At 44.5% G+C, this 16,918-nt stretch overlaps 1 protein-coding gene across 3 annotated transcripts in view; it reads right to left on the reverse strand.

Moving 5' to 3' along the window:
* The window catches only part of NCAPG2 (non-SMC condensin II complex subunit G2), a 61,857-nt gene that overhangs the window by 31,403 nt on the left and 13,536 nt on the right, over positions 1-16,918 (reverse strand). For all 3 annotated transcript variants that reach the window (XM_060107998.1, XM_060107996.1, XM_060107997.1), the window contains 5 exons: positions 14,437-14,523; positions 11,509-11,604; positions 10,741-10,866; positions 4,712-4,891; positions 3,498-3,650 (listed from right to left, as the gene is read on the reverse strand). In XM_060107998.1, coding sequence (XP_059963981.1) covers positions 3,498-3,650; positions 4,712-4,891; positions 10,741-10,866; positions 11,509-11,604; positions 14,437-14,523 — 642 coding nt within the window. The remainder of the gene's footprint in view (positions 1-3,497; positions 3,651-4,711; positions 4,892-10,740; positions 10,867-11,508; positions 11,605-14,436; positions 14,524-16,918) is intronic.

Consider the following 16,918-nt stretch of genomic DNA (forward strand, 5'->3'; position numbering starts at 1 on the left):
AACACCACAGAAAATGGAAATAAAATAGACTCTGACAGTACAGTGTTCAAATCCTGTCTCTGTCACTTGTGCAAACACTTAACACTCATCTGTGTAAAGGGGACAGCACCACTGACACAGACTTTCCTCAAGGACCTGGTTCTCATGACCGTCCCCTCTCTCCAGGACTTCCAGTGGACCTTTCTCATCAGCACTTAAGTACGCTCCCCGGTCTCCTCCCCCCACCAACCCCCCACCCAGGGACCAGCTCCCGCCAGCTGCCCGCCTGGCCCTGTCCTCACTCCCACGATACCTCAGTCCACCCTCCAGGTCAGAAGGACCTTGCACATTCAGACAAACATACTCCCCCTCTCCCGAGGAAACGTCCAAGCATCCGACACTACCACCGTTCCCCCAGATGCTCCCAGAGCACTTCCATGCGCACACTTGGTGTTTCTGAAAGAATCACTGTAGTGAAGACAAGTGCCGCCCGACAGCCATGCCACCAGCTGAGTGTCGACCCTGGAGCGGCCGGCACAGCGACAGACAGATCCCAAGAGGGAAACCGAGGCACTCAGGAGAGCAGGGGCTTCTCAAGCCTCAAGACCTCGCAGAGTTCAGACCTGCTGAAACCAATATATCCAAGAAACACTGTAGGTCACAGCACTGAGACTGGATCGAGGGGCAGTGCCTAAAAGAGAAGGTTTTCACATTGGAAAGGTTGGCTCCTGAGCCCTCATGGAGACCAGACGACCCTGAACAGAAACTAGCGATCAGCACTTACACCAAATGCCAAGGTTCCACGGGTTTTTCTTGCAGTGAACATTCCCCGCAAGTCTGCCTTTCCAGAAACTCCCCATATTAACCTATTTTTCTTTGATTCACTTTTTCTAAAATAAAATGAAGAACAATTCTGATTAGTTTAGGGTTCTTCAATTACCTGAGGTTTTATTTTATCTAAACATATTACCCACAGGTTGATATTAACATCAGACAAGACCATAAACAAAATTGCTAACTGGTGTTTCATTCCTAATGTTAAAAATAATTGCATAGGGGTTTCCCTGGTGGCGCAGTGGTTAAGAATCCACCTGCCAATGCAGGGATTCAAGCCCTGGTCCGGGAAGATCCCACATGCCGGGGAGCAGCTAAGCCTGTGTGCCACAACTACGGAGCCTGTGCGCTTTAGAGCCCGCGAGCCGCAACTACTGAAGCCCACACGCCTAGAGCCCGTGCTCCGCAACAAGAGAAGCCACCGCAATAAGAAGCCCGCTCACCGCAAGGAAGAATAGCCCCCGCTCGCCGCAACTAGAGAAAGCCCGTGCGCAGCAACGGAGACCCAACGCAGCCAAAAATAAAATAAATTAAATAAATAAATTAAAAAATAATAACTGCATATTAAGAAACCCCCCTTTTTTTAAATAAGGACATTTCAATATTAGTAACTGTTGATTTGGCCTAAATCTCAGGTATACAATACTAAAAATGTAGAATTTCAAAACAAACAGTAAACAACTTGAAACCCCTAGCACTGACAATGAAAATTATAAACAGAAGCCTAATTAACTAAGGTGGTAACTGCCCCTTGGCCACAGGACATAATTTTATCTAATCAGCTTTAATCCTCTACCGTGTTAGCGTGCCCAGGGCCTTTGCAAATAAGATGTGGCTCCTAGATCCTGAGTGCAGCACTGCCAGCGTTCACCAAGGAAAGTAAGGAGGTAGACCCCTCACTCCTTCAAAGCAATATGTAGGAGGCCAGGCTGTGCCAACGTGCACTAATAACACAAGCATGGCCAGTGTCAGACAGTGCAGTGGCACACTGCCTGTCACGCCAACCTGCTGGATGATCAACCCCCCTTCCTGTTAGCTGCCTCTCCACAGGCCTGTCAATCTCTGACCTTGATTTTCAAGGAGAATTAGCTGGTGCGCCCATAACAAACCTTTCCAGAGATCTCACAGCTAAATCACGCTCTGCCCTGCTTGTGCAAGCCGAGGGTTAACATGAAAGAAGCACCTCATTAAAACATTACTCTTCCTTTTCTGCTCTTGCTACTCCCCCAAACCCCAAACTCCCCAGTCAGACACTTTGTCCAGGTCTTCCCTGTTCTCCTGGGAAGACCCACAATCCTCAGAACAGCTGCTCTGCCCACCGCCTCACCAGCCATCACCTCTGCAAACGGATGCACACTTCAAACAAAACACTAAGCGGAAACTCCCATTTCAGATTCAGAACTACACTTTCAACAGGCTGTCATAACAAATCTATCCAAAATTGCAGCCAGCCTTTTTGTTAACAAAATTGACATGCCGATTCTAAACTTTATATGGAAATACAAACGCCCCAAACCACCAGGAACTCTGAAAGAAGAGCAGAGCAGGAGGACACACACTGCAAGACGTCCTGCAAAGCTGCAGTGAGCTCAGAAGTGCGGCCCTGGCCTGAGGATGGACAGGCAGAGTCCAGAAACAGACCACACACAAGCAACTGATTTTCAACAAACGTACCAAGGCATTACGACTGGGCATGACGTGGGGTATCTGTACCACATGGGTCACGTAAAATATTCTATTTTTCTCATGAAAAAAGTTCACAGTTCAAAATTTGAAAAGCATAAAATAATGCGTATCCTCTGCAGCGGTAAGGCTTCCCCAGCACCCTGTCTCTAGACATCCAGTCCCCTCCCCTCGCCTCAGAGACTGGTGCCGATTTCCTGTTTTCTCCCAGGGATGTGTGAGCCGTAGCTGAGCAGATGCACACATATGTTCCCCGTCCTACGGAGCCAGCAGACCCTACAGCTCGTCTGCACTCGCTCCCACACGCCTCGCTGAGTGGCCCTTCCTCCTAAGTGCGCTCCTCTCTGTGGCCGCACGGAAGCACTTCCTGGCACGAGTGCACCCCAGGGCCATGCGCTGACCCTACACTGACTGACACGTCAGCTTGTTCCCAAATCCTGGGCCTCGACACAACAGCACTTTAAAGTAACTTTCAGAGAGCTACTGTGCAGAGAAGAAAATTCAGTGTCAGCAAATAATAATGCAGAACCTTATAACTAACATTTTTAGCCAAAAGCTGAACAGAACTAGAGTTAAGGGAAAACACTCTCCCCTCAGTAGTTTACACCAAAATGCACACAGATCAACAAATACCTCCTTGCTTCCTTCTGTAAATGTGGGGGGATGGGGATCTCATACTCACCATTTTCTCAAGTAATATTTTAAGTGCTTACTGTGTGCCAAGCATTTAAATATTTCAACAAAAACTTTCATGTATAGGGTAAAAATATAATTTAAGGTGGGGGCTGCTTGCATTAATGTCTTTCAAAAAGAAAACATACATTGACAAAACAAATAAAATTTTATGGCACAAACAACTAGTAGAATATACCAGACACCAACTGGTTTAAAATGCAGTCACTGAAACTCTTGGAATTAAAACTGCTTTGTCTTTTTGTTGTTGAAAATAAATGTACTTATTTATTTCGTGTCTTAAGTAAGAAAACCTCTGTTCACCTTACCTTAGCAGCCCTCACAGCCTTAACTTTCAGCAGCATATCAACAAAAGCCACTCTCACTTTCTCCGAATTGTCATGGAGACAGTACTTTAACGTTGGCAAAAGTTGCTCTAATAACGGGTGGCTTAATTTATTATCCAAAATTATAGGCAGGCACTACAAGAAAGGAGAATGATAAAGAGTCCAAAATTAGAACATAGACCATGAAAAGTTCAGGTAAGAAAAATTCAGTTCCATCTTTACTAAAACTACTAGTGAAATACACATACCCACAGAAGATAACTCTTTTCTAACACCTCTTCATATAAAAAGCATATTTTAATGAATTAGTATGACTTCAGTGACTGATAATCAGCTCATCCCTTGCTTCATTCAAACAAGATTGAAGTGGTTACAAAATAATTTTTCAGTGCTTTCTCTGAACTACACTTCAATGGGTTTTATTACAGTTGAAAGAAGCCAGAGGACCCTGGTGGAGAGGCCCCAATGCTGGAGTCCAAGAGTCCTTTTAGGTTCTCTTAACATCCCACAGATTCCCTGTATTTCCTGACTCAATGCTGCATGAAAACGAGGGGCACAGGGCCCGCACGGCTGTGCCCACACCTCACACGGGCATCCGAGAGACCAGCCCAAGCTCCAACCAGACACGCACGTCTGAAGAGCTGACGTGCTCCACCACCTTCTCTTTCCAGCTGTTAGGATATACATTTTTAAGAGACTTTATATTTTAAAGATCACACTGAAATATTTACAGATGAGCTGATAAATGTCCTGGATTTGCTTCAAAGTAATGTGGGACGACGGATGCAGCTACAGTGAAACAAGAGTGGATGCACCCTGAGAACTGCTGAAACTGGATGATGGACAAAGAATATTTTTGTAGGCTCTTATTTAAAGTACATACAGTACACACAAAAAGCCCATTCGAATGTATAATAATGTTAAAAAAATTTTAAATACATGCAGCTACTACTCTAAAACGCTATGCCCTCCCCCTAACACATATACTAAAAACTAGTATTATTTCAATTAGACTATTTTTTTAGAAAACACTTTTCTTTTGTTTTTTTAAAAGGTTACTTTGGATATACAACGAAAATGTCAATAGTGCTATATTTATGGAGTAGGGCTCTGGGTGATTTTTAAATTATTCTTTCTCTGTATTTGAGAACTATTCTACAATAAATAGGCATTGCTTATATAATTTAAAACCTTACCTTAAAGACAGAACAGCGCACGTCAGCAGAGCTCGTATCAAATGCCAGTTCCTCAGTTACTTTCTTGAGAAGGTCAATAAGAATGGTCGGAGGTAACATCTCCCAGTACTTGGAAGTTATTTTACAAACACCAAGGATCCCTGTGGAACGGACCATCGGATAAGGATCTTCTAAAAGGCTCTATAAGTACAAGAGGGGAAGAGCCTTAATTATCTTAAATTAGTGCGCTTTTTATCAATATTGGCTTTACATGCGGGCACAGTGGGCAGTCACAACCTAACAGACGTTTCAAGTCATAGAGTCACACACAGACTCGGGGATCTTCAGTTTCTTGTCGTTTCTGCAGCCAAGTGTCTAAGGAGGACATCCAGACGCAGGTGGTGCCTTACTTGCCAACTCCGGCTGCAGGACTCTGCTGACAGCAGGGCCCCCGACACAGGCGCTGCCATGCAGAGGGACACTCGGGGACTTTGGTCAGTTCTGTGAGACACAACCTATTAAACCACTCTCACGAATTTCCAAAATGCTGTAATGCACTAAGCCCAGAATAGAGGGACCCTGCTTGTAAAGAACCCATCCAGGCAGCGGGCGTCCGGGGCTGCTAACAACACGAGTGGCGACGACGTCACGCACCCCCGATGGACAGACACAACAGCCGTGGAGCATCTAACACAACAAACGTGACCCCAGTCGACTCTGTTTAACCATCTTACAGGAAATACAAAGGGCAGAGGCACGTATCAGTGACAAGCAGGCTAGGTTCTGTGGGAAATGAGAGAATAATTGGGCTTCCTCAACAACAACAAAAGCAAGTAAAATAGAAAGAACAGAAGAGAGAGGGAGAGGGAGTGACTGCTAAGTGGGAACTGATCGTCCAAGAGATGAACACACACTGGCCGACCACAACACAGGTCTCATCCGGACACAGGCTCAAACAAAACTGGAAAAAAACATCACTGAAATGTCACTGAAAAACAATGACTGGATATTTGATAACATCAAAGAATCACGATTCATCTTACTTTAGTTGTGCCAGTGGTAGGATTATCCTTTAAAAAAGGGTCCCTGTCTTTTAGGGATACCTACTGAAGTAATTAGAGTTGAAATGCTTGCTCAGATCTGCTTCAAAACAGGGGAGAAGAAACCAAGTGGGCCCAGGTCAGTATCACCGGGACTGTCTGGGGGCACATGGGGTTCACTGTACAAGGCCCTCTACTGCTACGTGTGAAACTTTCTAATTCAAAGTTTAAAAACAAAAATAAGCCCTACTCCACGACTAGACCAAAAGAAGGCCAAGCTGGGGGGGAGTAAGTACTTCCTTCCTCTCCTCCCCGGCGGTGTCGCAAACACCAAGGGGTCCCGCGGGAAAGAGCAAGCAAGGGGCCGCTCCACATACCGCAGGGCAGAGGGCTGCAGGCGGACCCTGCTGAGCCCACACAGAGCTTAGACCAGCCCCAGCCCAGGGCCAGGGCTCGGCGGACACAGGGCAGCTCGGGCGTAAGCGACCTGCCGGGAAGGTCTCGAAATAGACACTGGGGGCCAGGTGCACAGGAGAGCCAACAGTAACTCCAAAACCTCCACGAGAAAGAAGAAAGGAGAGGACGCCACACAGCAGGAAAGACCCCTCCCTCCCCACCCGGGGACGCTGCGCACCAGCTGGCCTGTTCCTCACACGGAGCCCCAGGGGAGCCCCGTCTGCTGACAAGCCCTGTGCATGGATGCAAAACCACGGCCAACTCAGCAGACAAGGAAGAAGCTACTAACACTCAGCTCTGCACAACCAGAGAAAACCCAGGCCAGCTGCCTCTTCCACCCAATCCTTTATTCAAAACAGCGATGGGAAAGTGAAGACCGGTCACTTGAGAAAACAAACAGCAAGGAAAAAAGACAAAATGAATAAAATAAAAAACAGAAGAGAACATTAGGAATTCACAGGTTTTCAGGCTTTCGTTTTCTATGAATTACTTCCAACATTATCCCTCACAAAGAATTCTGGATAATCACCTTGCAACACACAGTCCCGCAGGAGTAAGGGCCCACATCTGTGTCTCCAATCAATCCCGCTGGCACCAAGATGAGGGCCCTTGACTTGTAAAGCGGCACCTCCCAAACCACAGGCACGCATGGAGGCCTCCCTCCACTGCAGCTGGAGAAACAGCAGAGCAGAAAGCGTGCAGGACTCCCTTCCTGGACCCCCCGCCGTCCACCCCACAGGACTCGCTGCCACCTCCTCGGGCCCTGATCCAGCAGCGTCATGAACTCACCGCCAAGCCACAGGCCAGACTGGCCCGTGCCTATCCCTGTGGGGTCCACAGGGCGCGAGGATGGTTTTTCACTTCTGAATGGTTGGAAAAAGGAATAATATTCTGTGACACGAGACTACTCCATGGAGTTCACACTTTGGTGTCTGTGGCTCGGTTTCATTGGAACAAGCCACCCCTGCTCCTCCCTGTGCACGTGTGGCCGCCTTTGTGCCACAGCGGCAGGTGGAACAGCTGTGACCACGGGGCCCGCAGACCTAAAATCACTTCCGTCTGGTCCTCTACAGAAACAACTCCTGCTCTTAACTACTACTGTGATTAACTTAACGACCACATTGCCCTGCTTCCTAAAAGAAGTTAGGAACAAACAGACACTGGAAAGTAGAAAAGAAGAAGATTCCCTTTGCCTAAGATTCAAACCAATGGACTGAATTTCATGCTACAGCAGCAGAAAAAAATCAAAAGATAAAGGAAAACATCCTGAACGTTTCAGATACCCTCGACACTAGAAAACAATACAAAATATTTTGGCAGTCCTGGAATAAAATGATTTTGAATACAAAATTCTCGACCTGGACAAACCGTAAACTGTCACAGAAAAATAAAGAACATTTTAGGGCTCAAACAGTTAGAGGCACCTGCCTCCCCAAGGACGCCCTGCGGTAAGGTGGGACCCACCGCGACGCTCTCGGCTCTCACACTCACTGGTTACCGTCACCCCCTCAACACGTTCACTGCACTCCCGAAGGTGATTCCAGGCTTCCAGAGGACCTGCTGCTTACACGTGAGCCCTCCCCTATCAGTTTTCAACCCAAATAAGACTTAGAGTGGAAACTCTGTTATTGCTGTTTTAAATCTGTTTTGACAGTGACATCTCATTTTTCTGAGATCGTTGACTAACTTTTGCTACTTGAAAAACATAACCCTATCTCCACTAAGACATATGCAACTTTAAAAAATAACCATAACATCAATGTTTTCTACAACCTACCATTTTTTTAATTTAAAGGAATTATTTAGAATTTAATATTTCTTGTTCTGAAAAAAAAAAACACTTAAGTGACTTCGACAATCTTTTAGTGTTTTTCTTTCCTTAAATTCAAACAAAATAGCATGCAATAATGTTTATTTTTTAAATAGTTAATAATACAAAACTCACAATGATTAATCCGAATATAGACTGCTCTGCGTTATAGAGGACTCTGTGCGACAGTTACAACCCTTTACATATTTTAATGTCCTTTTGTACAGTTATAACCACTGTCATCTTAGGGCTAGGGACTGAGCTAAATGCTTTATACACAAATTTTCACTGAAACCTCATCACAATCCTATAAAATATTATTCCCAGTTTTAAAGAAGAACCAGGACTAGAGAGAGATTAAGTAATTTGAAAGAGATCCGACTTATTAAGTGGGAACTGGCATTCAGAACAAAATGCCTGACCCCACGTTAAATCACTGTGCAAACTACCATCTGCGGGCTGACAGGTGACCCCAGTCCTGCAACGTCTTCTTCGTATACGGTCAGGTCAGCGGCTGGGGCCAAGCAATCACTGTAGGCAAGTAACACAACGGGTCCAATGTAGGAGGGGTGGTAGCTGGGCCACCGCCACACACTCCATCTTTGCATTCAAATGCAGAGACTTAAACACTCAGGCAAAAACTGAGGTGGTTCATAGATTGGACACCTGCGTTAAAAAGAGCAAACGGTTTTTTCACAGTTTTATGGCTAAAAGCTACCAAAATCTAGTTTTGGTTTGCCCAATAACATCTTTCCACAAAATTAACCACGATCCTCAAAGGGACTTGTAACTAAACATACATGTAGATGCGGCACACGTGGCAAAATACTAATGACTGTTCATTTTAGGGGGGTGTGTCTGGGGGTGTGTGTGTCTGGGGGTGTGTCTGGGGGTGTGTCTGTGTGTGTGTGTCTGTGTGTGTGTCTGTGTGTGTGTCTGGGGGTGTGTCTGTGTGTGTCTGGGTGTGTGTCTGTGTGTGTGTCTGTGTGTGTCTGTGTGTGTATCTGGGGGTGTGTGTCTGGGGGTGTGTGTGTGTGTGTGTCTGGGGGTGTGTCTGTGTGTGTGTCTGGGTGTGTGTGTGTCTGGGTGTGTGTGTCTGTGTGTGTGGGGGGGTGTGTGTCTGTGTGTGTATCTGGGGGTGTGTGTCTGGGGGTGTGTCTGTGTGTGTCTGGGTGTGTGTCTGTGTGTGTCTGTGTGTGTATCTGGGGGTGTGTGTCTGGGTGTGTGTGTGTGTGTGTGTGTGTGTCTGGGGGTGTGTCTGTGTGTGTGTCTGGGGGTGTGTGTGTCTGGGAGTGTGTCTGTGTGTGTGTCTGGGTGTGTGTCTCGGTGTGTGTCTGGGGGTGTGTCTGGGTGTGTGTCTGGGTGTGTGTTTGTCTGTGTGTCTGTGTGTCTGGTGTGTGTCTGTGTGTGTGTGTCTGTGTGTGTGTCTGTGTGTGTGTCTGGGGCTGTGTGTCTGGGGGTGTGTCTGGGTGTGTGTCTGGGTGTGTGTCTGTGTGTGTGTCTGGGGGTGTGTCTGGGGGTGTGTCTGGGGGTGTGTCTGTCTGTGTGTCTGGTGTGTGTGTGTCTGTGTGTCTGTGTGTGTCGGGGTGTGTGTCTGGGTGTGTGTGTGTGTGTGTGTGTGTCTGGGTGTGTGTGTGTCTGTGTGTGTGTCTGTGTGTGTCTGTGTGTGTGTGTCTGTGTCTGTGTGTGTCTGGTGTGTGTCTGGGTGTGTCGGGGTGTGTGTCTGTGTGTGTGTCGGGGTGTGTGTCTGGGTGTGTGTCTGTGTGTGTGTGTGTCTGTGTGTGTCTGTGTGTGTGTCTGTGTGTGTGTCTGTGGGTGTGTCTGTGTGTGTGTCTGTGTGTGTGTCTGGGTGTTTATGCATGTATATGTGAATGCATGTATGTGAATGCATGTGAAGAGGTAAGAAGACACATACTCATTATACTATTATTTCAACTTTCTGCATGTCTGAGATTTTTCATAGGAGATCAGAAAACAAACAAACCAAAGGAAGTTTTTAGGACTGCTATGGGTAACCATCATTATCATGGCATTTTTGCTATCACTTCCTAAAATGTTATTCTACTAACTAGGACAATAAGTAATATTTCTTAGCTTGTGTCAGGAGACCCTGCAAATGTAAAGGGCTGTAGAGAAAGAAGCAGAGGCTCACACTCTCCCACCAGGTGAAAAGATTCAAGATACCCCTTGGAAATAAACGTCGCATCCTGATGTCCTAACGTCTCATTCGAAAAACCAGCCATCTGAAAAAAATCCATTGCAACAGGCGTTACTTGCCTTAAAACATAACCAGTGTGTGTTTGTTCACAACGCTGCCACACAACTTTACAGCAGGCACTATCACCATGCCCGCTTCACAGATGAAGACAGAAAAGTCAGTGCCCAAACTTGCCCAAAGTTGCACAGCTATCAAACGAGGGATGGAATCAAACCCAGGGTCTGTCGTAACCACTGTTACACTGTCTCTCTGCTAGGGCGACAGGGATACATGTAAGACGCTGAAAACTACACACAATAAACGATTAGATGTTCTAAAGGGGACTGAGACGAAGAGGAAACAGACTACGAGTCCACACTGTCACAGAAGGTACCAGGGAGAGAATGGATTTCCTTGAAGAATGTCAAGATCTGGAAAGCCTGCCATCTGGGGTCAGCACAGGGCAGTTACGGGGGGATGGCCAGGACCCACATGAGGCCCAGATAGAGCTGAAGGCTTAAGGAGCTCGACCACATGAAATACATACATAGAGTTCTTCAAATTGTTTCTGAATTTCGCTATCCATCTCAATGGCATTAAAGTTTGGATCCCTAATAGGAAATGCTTCAACAAACAGCAGTGCAGCATTGGACCGGACTTCCGAGTTTCTGGCCTGGAATGGTTGAAAGAAGAGTTTCAGAATCCAAAGAAAGAGCTGACATTCAAAGGCTTCAGTGTAGAATTCCTAAAGTAACGCTTCCAGTGTCTCAATACAGACTTATCTACAAATTAAAGACAACTGTAATATTTAAACTAACCAAACTTGTGAGACCTTCCTTAAGTGAAGCTGAACTCCCAGCTCCATGTCGACAGATATTAAAAGATGTCTCCTTGCTTCAAAGCCCATCTTGTGTCATTAAGAAACAGTGACCATCATGTCCCGCTCCCAACACCAGAGTCACCTGTGTTGAAAATTACCCGTGTGCTCGTCTGACCACTCCTCAGAGTGCTGTCATCTTGTCCCCCAGTCACCAGCAGGAGGTCCTGAGGACCAGGACGGTTCAGCCCAGCTCTGCCAGTTTACTTATTAGCATGACTACCCTCCTTCCAGCTGTGCAGTCCACACTAAACCAATTCAGATTCCCAGTTTAAGAAATGCTTTTAATAAAAGAATAAAATATTCACCCAAAATCTCACAGCATTCCCAGCCTCGAGTCTTACTTTTAGTGCCTTACTGCAATTCTGAATTAGAGTATGTTAAGCTCAAAAGCATAATTAGCATTCTAAACAGAGAGAGACTATTTAAGAGGTGTACCTTTAATCCTCTCCAAAGGATGGGCTTATATAATCTGTAAAGCATCTCTTCCACTCCCTGCCGAACTTCCTTTTGACGATGAAAATAACTCAGCAGCTAAGAGCCAAGAAAAGAAGAAAAGAATGGTAACACTGGTGTTTTCCAAAAAGCATTTAAGATCCTACTTTGAGGAAACAACAGGGAGCATAGGCTGCACCTTATTCATAAGTCTTGACAATTCTTTCTAACAGGAACCACAGTGGAAAGACAGGCTGACAGCACGGAACATGGAAATCATGCAAAAGCCATCTATGGTGGAGAGAAAGACCCACGGCCTTGGGCTGTACAAAGGTTTGGGTTCCAGCTTCTACTCTTCTACCAGTAGCCACAAAACCTCATAAAAAGTCACTTACACCTCTGACCTTCAGGGCCAAATGAAAAAGGAGTCAGCCTAAGTGCTTTCTACAACCCATTCTGGTTCTACAATGCACTGGCTACAACCGTCTTTTGTTTTAAGAACCTACACTGGGCATTCAAAAACAGGATATACAGTCAGCCCTTCATATCCACAGATTCTGCATCTGTGGATTCAACCAAGCCTGGATAGAAAATATTTGGAAAAAAAACAAATTCCAGAAAGTTTCAAAGCAAAACTTGAATTTGCTGCTTACTAGCAACTATTTACATAATAGTTACATAGTATTTACAACTATTTACACTGTATTAGTTACTGGTGTACGAGGATGTATAAGGCACTGGAGCATCCGTGCATTTGGTACTCAATCCCCCGCAGATCCCGAGGGGTGACTTTATCTCAAATACGTGTCACTGCCTAGTGATCCTTTCCAGTAGAAACTTAACTTAGATGTCAAGTTCATCGCCAAACTCATGGATAATCAGACAACACACTCTGCTCTTTTAGTTCCATCCCTTTTTTCTCTTCTACTCCCTTTTTAACCAGCCAGAATCTTCCGGCAACTCTTCACAGACTCCTGTCCCCAACAACAATCAATTTTGCCTTTTTCCTTAATTCACAACTCTTGGAGCTAAAATTATATTGATGAAAAATGGAAAAATTTTTTAAATTAGGCTATAAAACTACAGATTATACTTTAAGCAAACTTGAATCAATTTTGCCCTAAAGAACTACAATCTGGGGATTATTTTTTTCTGATTGTTAATTTTTCATTTAGGAGATTTTAGTCTATCATTTGTTTTTCTGTGTACCATATTAATTTGTTATCAATAGTATACTCACTTCATAGAAAGCTTTTAAACAGCTGTACTGAGATACAATTCACATACCATAAAAGTCACTCTTTTAAAGTGTATAGTTCAGTGGGTTTTAGTATATTCAGAGTTGTGCAACTATTACTACTACCTGATTTTAGAAGATTTTCATCAACGACATGACGATTTCTTACTTTCTTTCTTTTTTTTTTTTTTTTTTGCATTACGTGGGCTTCTCACTGCTGTGGCCTCTCCAGTTGCGGAGCACAGGCTCTGGACGCGCAGGCCCAGCAGCCATGGCTCACGGGCCCAGCCGCTCCACGGCATGTGGGATCTTCCCAGACAGGGGCACGAACCCGTGTCCCCTGAATCGGCAGGCGGACTCTCAACCACTGCGCCACCAGGGAAGCCCCGATTTCTTACTTTCAAATGACTCCTAAGGTATTTCCTGAAGCTTCTTTCAATATAGCAATAAAATGACTTAGCAGATAAATTTGATATTTATCAAAAAAAGGATTTGAGAAAGAAGCTATAATGTGTTATAAGCAGTAGGAACAATTACTTGGAGTCCAGGAATACCTTTCATTTGAAAAGTGAAATCTAATATTCTACCTTCCTTTCAATTCCTTCTGTGCATTTTTTCCATAAATTTAACAAATGATGATACCTATACTTACAACAACTTAATCACTCACACTATCACAGCAGAAAATCAGGTATGAAAAAGTCTTTAGTTATTTGGTCCAAGAGTGAAGCAACTACATCACACATCTGTACAGTTTAACATGATGTTATTCCTTACGATTCAATAGAATCTGAAATGCCAAATCATACACATGAAGTAAGTGACCCCAACTGTCCTACAGCTTATGAAGCACCTGGGATTGTGTGTGTGCTGGGGGGTTGGAAGGGGCACGTGGATATATTTATCCCTGGTTCTTTATCTTTGGATAATGCAAAGTAAATCATCAAAAACATAAAACAAATGTTTTTTGTCCATTCAAACTTAATATAATTAGTATATTTATGTCCTACAAATAATAGTTTCACTATACAAAAAAATAAAGAGGTAGCCTTTCTTCCCTTAGCTTGACACACATTTGCCAATACTAACAGAAAGCAAAGGCATTGCCCCTGGATTAGGACACTGATCAACACCACAGACCAGACCTCCCGATTCCTTCTCCAGGATCACTGTGATTAGCCAACTCCTATCAGTGTAATAACCACACTGACAGCAGAGCCTTGTTTAGTCAGATCATGTACAACATGAGGATAAAATCCATATCTAAATTCTGAGACTACCTTTTAAAAATAAAATTGTATCAAGAGAAACTATCAAAGCATTTACTCAATTTGGTTTGCAGAATACAAAGTGGAAATGTAATGTATGAGAGTAAATAAAAAATAATCTTGAATAGCCTCTTTTTTTGAAAACAGTGGTAATGGCAGTAAGGAAGTGACAATTCTATACATTTTTATGTCGAATAATTTAATTAAAGTTGTTTGAATAAAGTTCTGATTCTTAACAGTAGACCTTTGTTTTCCTAATCAAAACTTTGGTGGCAGGGTAAAAGTCCCAGGTGCCAAGTATCAAGATTCTGAGAAATCCTTTTAACGGATGCCTGTGAAAGCTTGACAAAATTTCACAAAAACAATTATCTGAAAACAAAAAAGATGAGACATGATTTTCAAAAGTGCTGTGAGAGTGTGGCTCACCTCGCGCACTCTGGTGTGCACTGGAGACTTCCGAGGAAGGTGGACCCCGTGGTACAAGAAGTCCTGGATGCAGCCATTTTCGATGGCCTGCAACGACACCCCAAAGCGAGAACTTGGGTGAGCGCATTCCCACAGACGGCAGGACAGGCAGTACAGCGGTTAGAGCACAAAAGGACTGTCTGATCTGTTCATCTTCTATTTCATGAGGGAAAAAGCCTGGATCCTTTCATCAGAGCTTTTCAACTTTAAGTCTACACCTCTTAGAATTCCTTTCATCTTCATATACCAGAGAGAACTTTTAGTTTCCTTTGTCTTATTTGATGAAATATCACATTTGTGCTAAATAGCAGGGCACTGGAGCCTGGTTCAAGCCAGACAGGGCTCAGAGACTGAGGGGGGCCGGGGAGCACCCTCTCCTGAGTCATCCTGATAATCTCAGAAGACTGGATATGTTCCAAGAGCCCCCCCAAGAACTGACAATGAACTACCTCTAAGGTGGGGGCCATGATTCCAAACTGACCAAAACACCACCTTTCAGGGCTGCCACAGAGAGGGGCGGGGCAGGGGCGGGGATGTGGGCAGCTCCTCGTTCAAGCCAGGACAGTGAAGGCCTGGTGTGTTAGCCTGCATTCTGCCTCCATACCCAGGATTCCATGGTTTTAGGGAAGGAGATAAGGGAAACTTGCTACGAACACTTTTACCTCTTCTCCATTACCTTTGAACTGCCTGACTTGCGATGACACAGGAGACACACGGCACTGCCAGGCAAGTGTCTGGGCCACAGAAGTTGACCCCTGAGAGCTAACTAGCAGAACATGGACATCCTGCAACTGACCCAGGCTTTTCAACATTATCAATGGCAGACTTTTTTTTTTTAAAGAGAAGAGGGAGGAACGCTCTAAGAGGTTTAAATGCTGTAACAAGCAAATGCAATTGGGAGACTTGCTGGATCCTGATTCCAAAAAAAACTATAAAAAGACATTTTTTAAACAAAGCAGAGAAATTTAAATATGACCCAATTAATTTTTTAAATACACAGGAATTATTGTTAATTTTGTGAAGTATGATAATGGCACTGTATAGCCATACTTTTTAGAGATGCATACTGAAGTACACATAAAGAAGGTGTCACATCTGGAATTTGCTTTAAAAACTTGACGGGACAGAGAGAAGAGAGGGAAGGGGGTGAAACTGAGAAGTGCAAATTGCTGGTACTAACTTGGTACAGGTCTAGCCAAAATTAAAGTTTAGGGCCTCCCTGGTGGCGCAAGTGGTTAAGAGTCCGCCTGCCGATGCAGGGGATACGGGTTCGTGCCCCGGTCTGGGAGGATCCCATATGCCGCGGAGCGGCTGGGCCCGTGAGCCATGGCCGCTGGGCCTGCGCGTCCGGAGCCTGTGCTCCGCAACGGGAGAGGCCACAACAGTGAGAGGCCCACATACCGCAAAAAGAAAAAAAAAAAAAAAAATTAAAGTTTAAATTACAAACTCCTATTTTTTTAAACCACTATTGGAGAAAAGGGGAACAAAGACTCCTTCCTGTGAACAAGTTTCATGCAGTAATAAAGCAATGCAAAAAAATGCATAACAATGTCCCGGTTCTGCCATTTCCCCAAAAAATTATACACCGTAAAACTATTCTACAAGTTGTCAGCAGAGGAATAGAAGTGGTAAGTTTTAGTTTTCTAGAAGTAGATGTCAGAGACAGACCCCAGTATAGTTAACCAAAGCTTAAGCTGGGAAGGAGAGCAGAGTGGGCAGAAATAAACTCCAAACATCCAGTGGTTAACCTCCCCTCTCCCCACCCCCACCAGTCCAGGGCCTGCTCCCCCAAGGCGAACGACCCCTTTATGACTTAAGAGTAAAAATTTTACCCTCAGAAGGAAAAAAACACATCTAAGAACCTAGCATGAGAAAAACATAAGGGATATCAGACAAAGACACTTTCTTTTGATTTTTTTCCAAAAGAGCCTGTGAATGTTTAATTGTGACTGTGAATTAACACAGCCAGAATGTAGGTGTTACAGTCATTAAAGGTTAGGTGTATTCAAACACAGTCTTTAAATTCTCAAACGATGTTGCTAAAGAGGTGGCCTGAGGGTCCCGAGGAGCACTGGCCAGAAGAAACAGAACGCAAGCCACAAACACAACCCTAAACTTTCTAGAGGCCACATTAAAAACAGAAAAAGAAAAAGGTAAACTTGTTTTAATAATATATTTTGTTTAGCCCAATGTATCCAACACACTATCATTTCAACATGCAATCAATATTCTTTTTTAAATAACCATGAGATATTTTACATTCTTCTTTTTCCACACTGTCTTCCAAGTCTGGTGAGTTTCTTACATTTATAGCCCAGCTCAGTTTGGACTGGCCACGTTTCGGAGGCCCGGCAGCCACATGTGGCTGGGCACTACAGGTCTAGAGCTGCCAAAATGCCTGGGGCAAAAGTCTTGATTCCACTCAAACTACACAGCACAGTGA

Source organism: Mesoplodon densirostris, chromosome 9 (genome assembly GCF_025265405.1).
Source record: "Mesoplodon densirostris isolate mMesDen1 chromosome 9, mMesDen1 primary haplotype, whole genome shotgun sequence".
In the NCBI taxonomy this organism is placed as follows: Eukaryota; Metazoa; Chordata; class Mammalia; order Artiodactyla; family Ziphiidae; genus Mesoplodon; species Mesoplodon densirostris.